Genomic DNA, 4,463 nt, shown 5'->3' with positions numbered 1-4,463 from the left:
GGGGAAAGAGAGAGGAGGAGGGAGAGAGAGAGGGAGGGAGGGAGGGCGCGAGGCAGGCAGACAAAGGGGGAGGGGCAAGAGGCTGGGATGGGGCTGTGGCACGGTCACCCCGGGGTGGCATGGTGCAGCAGGCCGTCCCTAAGAAGGGGCAGCCGTTGCACACCCCCGTACGCACACTCGCGCGGTCGAGACCAGGACGAGGAGAGAGGGGAGCAGGCGCCGGGGACCAGCACGGCACGCAGGGGCGCCTCGCCATCCCTCCTCCTCCGCCGCCGCCGCCGCCGCCGCCGCCGCCAACCGCCGCCCACCGCCGACGGGAGGGTAGGGGCACCGGCGCAGGGAGGGGGATCGCCTTCCCCTGGGGCCGCGCTTGGACCCCTGGACGGGTGCCAATCCTCGCCTCGCGTCCCACCGGCGATCGCGCGCGCGTGCGCGCGCCAGCCCAGGGGCCCTGTCGATCCCGGCCGGCTCTTCTTTGCCCAGTCGGGAATCCGAGGCCCCTTCTCGCGCGGATGCCCGCCCCCGTCGGGTCGAGATCGCGCGCGATCACCCACATCCCCCCGAGCCGGGCAGGGACGAGGGGCCGGGGCAGGGGACGCGCCGCGTCGGCCGGGGCCAAGACCGGGGCCGGGGTCAGGTACCCCCGACACCGTCTCTCATCCAGGGGTCGGCCCGCGCCGGGCTCATTTGCCATGGACGTGCGCTCCGGGCTTTCCTCTTCTCTGGCCCCCTCTCCCGCCCGCCCGCCCGCCCGCCCGCCCGCCCGCGCACCCTGCAACCGCCCTCCCTGATCTCTGGCTCCCGAAGGGGCTGTCGGCGCCGGCAGAAACACCCGCCCGCGGCGCCCCTGGGACGCACATCTGCAACATATTCCCTGGGCGCCGACCGGACGCCCCCAGCACACGCCACACACCCCCGGCCGGGGCGACGCGAAGGCGTGGCGCGGCGAAAACCAGCCCGGGTGTTGGAACACCCACGCAACCCCGGTTAAAACCCCGCGGGGGCGGGCCACGCCTCTCGATGAGCCCCCGAACGGCGGACGCGCTCCCTGTGTCCAGCGTTGGCATCCGGTCACGCGGTGCGATCACGCCGCAGAACAGCGCTCCGCGCCCCCTCTTCAGCGGCCGGCCGGCGGCCGGACCGGCGTCGGCACCTCGGCACCTCTCTCCCCTGTCCGTGTCTGCACGCCCCTCGCCCCCGTTCCCATACCCTCGCGCCCTCGCCCCCTTTTGGCCCTCCTGCTCGCGCCCCCTCTCGCTCGCTCGCTCGCTCGCTCGCTCTTGCCCGACTCTCGCCACGATGGACCTGCCGGTCTCGAACGCGCTGTCAGCCGTCCTGTGCGTGGGCATCGTCGCTCGGGTCGCCGCCGCCGCCGCCGCCGCCGCCGCCTCTGCTGCTCGGCTCACTCCCCACGCCCGAGGCTAACTCCCGCCATCTGCCCGCCGCCTCCCCCTATCTGCTGTCCCGCTCAAACGCGCGCTTTCCCTCGGGCGAAGATCGCAGCCCGGGAACGACGGTGTCCTGGTGTCCGGCCCGGATGGCTTCTGCATCCATGGTACTGTCTCGCCTGGCATCCCCTGCTGCGCCGAACCCCGGTCCCCGCGGTGACTCCCCTCCTCCCCGCGTGCGGTCTCCCTGTGGCTGACACGAAATTCCCCTCGCCCGCAGCTGCCGGCAAGCTTGCGCCCGAGCAGAGCCCCTTCTTCTCGGCGGCCATCGACCACTCGCGCCGGCTGGCGGCGATTTTCAACCGCACCGCCGGGGCCGGCGCCCCGTCCGCTCCCTCGGCGGTGCCTGTCACCTTGGTCGTGGAGAGCGACTCTGGGTATGTTCCCCCTGGGAGACTGGCCGCGAGATGGTGGCTCCTGACTGACCCCGGCCCTGTCCTCCTCGCCTGCACTCCCTTCGCGCGACTCCGGTAGGAGGACCATGGTCCGCCAGCTGTCCCCGCAGTCGGGCTTTACGTTGGCGCTTCTGCGCAGCCGCAGCCCGCAGCACCACCACACGGCGCACGTCGTCCCCGACGCGCAGGCCGCCTCCGTGGAGTCATCTTCCCCGGATACCGGCGAGTCTGCTTGAGTGCTGGAGGGTGTCCTGCGGCCAGAGGTCGGGCGACCCCGGCGCACGGCTCCCTCCCTCTGGGCGCTCTCGGCCTCCCCCTCCTAATGCCTCCCCGCCTGTTGGCCGGCGGATGAAAAGTGAAAATAAAAATAAAGACACACGAAAGAAGGCCCGGCATCCGGCTTTCCCTCCCCGATGGTCGGTCGATCCGAGCATATTCCGGAGGCCGGGTGCATAGGCGAGGGCGACGCGCGCGCGAGCAAAAGGCCAAAAGGAAGAGTGAGTACGAAACGCGGACCGGGGGGGGGGGGGGGGGGGCGGCCTGGACAGCTTCTACTCCCAACGAACCATGATCGATGCCCGGGCCGCCGATGAGCCGTTCATTGCTGTCCGCGATCCGTTCTCAGCCGCCCGTCTGGCACCCTCCCCCCCACAGTAGGAGCGCCTTCGGCTGGCGGAGCAAGATCTGGGCCGGGAGGTCGCCGGGGACATTTGAAAAACCTCGAAGGCACACCCCTCCCACCTCCATGCTCCCGCTATCTCTCCCTGCCCTCGGCCTGTGACCCGTCGCACGCACGCACGCACGCACGCACGCATCCCCACTTGCCCTCGTGGACTTCTCCCGATGCCGGCGCCCGCCTCATCGCCCTCCCTCTCGGGGAGCCCGGCAACACAAGCACCGCCCGTGGACCCGGCACAATTGGAGCCACTTGTTGCGTATGACGGGGACAGCATCATTGCTGATCCGCGGCAGGTATGCACCCGCCAGCCTGGCCCCCGGGCCACAGTGCCCTACGCCCCCACACATGCCTGACCGTCCGCTGTCGGGGCCTTCTTCCTTTCGTCCTTCCTCACCCCTCCCCCCCCCCCCAAACAAACGCATTTCCCTGTGCCTCCGGCAGAGGGGTAACCCCGCGCTCATTGCTCTTGAACGCATGCGCCGGATGGTTTTGGCAAGCCGAGCGGCCGGGACTCGCCGCACGCGCGATCCGCAGGATCTTCCCACTGACCCACCACCGGCAGTCGAGTTTCTGCCGCTGGCCTGTGGGGACTTTATCCTTGGGCGCACGGCATGCGCCATCTTCCTCTGGTCCGTTGCCCATCCCCGACTCGCTCCCTCGCCTTGTGCTGTCTGATTCCCGGGGGGGGGGGGGGGGGGAGGGGGTTTCCGAAGCTGACCCGCTCGTTCACCCATTTACACACACACACACACGCACGCATCGACCCAGCACAAGCTACCACCGGCAATTTCCCGCCTACGTGTACGAACAGGCCAAGCGCCTCGGCGGCAGCTTCGACCTGCGCCTGCTGCTGGTCTTGTGCGATAGTGTGCGTACCTGCCCCTCATGCCCTCCATCTCCATCTCCATCCTCCTGCCTTCGCCTCCGCTTTGCTGGCACTCCTCGAGGCCGCCCCTCGCGGCCGCCCCTCGCGGCCGCCCCTCGTGCTTTCAGCTGACGGTGATCACTCCATGCCGCGGGGTGGGGGGCCCATCGCCAGCCCAATGACACGGACATCCTCACCGAGCTCACCCGGCTGGCAGTCAACTACCGGCTGACCATCCTGCTGGCCGAGACCCCGGACGAAGTGGCCCGCATCCTGGTCACGACTCGCCGGACGACCCTCGCCATGGCCGGCACGACGACCCTGCCGCTGCACTATCTGACGGGACCCTCGGCCGGCGGGGACCATGCCGGCCAGGACGACGATGACGATGACCTTGACGACGACCCGGATGCCGAGGGCACCGGGCCGGCGCAGCGCCACACCCGGCGCGACCCCCACGCGCCAGACATCGTGGGCTTCCTGCTGACCGTGCGCGGCATCAACCGGACCGATGCCCAGCGCCTGCGGCGCACCTTCCCTGTATGTGCACCCTTCCCGCCCTCTCGCCCTCTGCCTTTGTCCGCCTCCTCCCGGCGCATCTGTTTGCAGGCCCTGCCGCCGCCCGACGGCTGTCCTCTTGCCCCTGGCACCCCTCGGGGGCTCCCCTCGGCAAATTCCCCCCCACCGGCAGGCCGGGGGGCGTCTTGCATCTTCTGACACACCATCGCCTCGACCCTCGCCGGTGCGGGGGTCCCCTTCCTTCCCTTCACCTTGCTAGACCGTCCAGGCGCTGGCCGCCGCATCGGTGGCCGACCTGCAAGCCGTCCCGGGCATCGGCCGGGAGAAAGCCACCCGCGTGCGGGAGGCCTTCCGTGAACCTCTCTGGCTGCCGGACACATCAGCCGACGCGGGCGTCATGTGATACCCCGGACGTGACCCGGGCCAAGGCTTCGGCCTGTCTTCGCCCATCGGAGGCGGCGGCACAAGAATATACCCGCACGCACAGACGTACACACAGGCCCTCCCTTCCCCGGCTCCCTCCCAAGAGTCTTGGTTTGGGCCGGGGGGGGGGGGGG

General features: G+C 70.4%; 2 protein-coding genes across 2 annotated transcripts; both read left to right on the top strand.

The window, feature by feature from the left end:
• Positions 1-1,167: 1,167 nt before the first annotated feature.
• Positions 1,168-2,262, top strand: H696_02203 (hypothetical protein). The gene is made up of 4 exons (XM_009496101.1): positions 1,168-1,337; positions 1,497-1,555; positions 1,669-1,825; positions 1,923-2,262. The coding sequence occupies exons 1-4, from the start codon at positions 1,300-1,302 to the stop codon at positions 2,077-2,079; spliced, it is 411 nt and encodes a 136-aa protein (XP_009494376.1). The 5' UTR covers positions 1,168-1,299; the 3' UTR covers positions 2,080-2,262.
• Positions 2,263-2,634: 372 nt separating this feature from the next.
• H696_02202 (hypothetical protein) lies at positions 2,635-4,449 on the top strand. Its single transcript, XM_009496100.1, has 5 exons — positions 2,635-2,815; positions 2,964-3,151; positions 3,291-3,390; positions 3,562-3,927; positions 4,166-4,449. Exons 1-5 carry the CDS (start codon positions 2,687-2,689, stop codon positions 4,307-4,309), a joined length of 927 nt encoding a protein of 308 aa, XP_009494375.1. The 5' UTR covers positions 2,635-2,686; the 3' UTR covers positions 4,310-4,449.
• The last annotated feature ends 14 nt before the right edge of the window (positions 4,450-4,463 follow it).

Source organism: Fonticula alba, assembly GCF_000388065.1.
Source record: "Fonticula alba strain ATCC 38817 unplaced genomic scaffold supercont2.3, whole genome shotgun sequence".
NCBI lineage: Eukaryota > Rotosphaerida > Fonticulaceae > Fonticula > Fonticula alba.
This window is presented reverse-complemented; position numbering and strand designations above follow the sequence as displayed.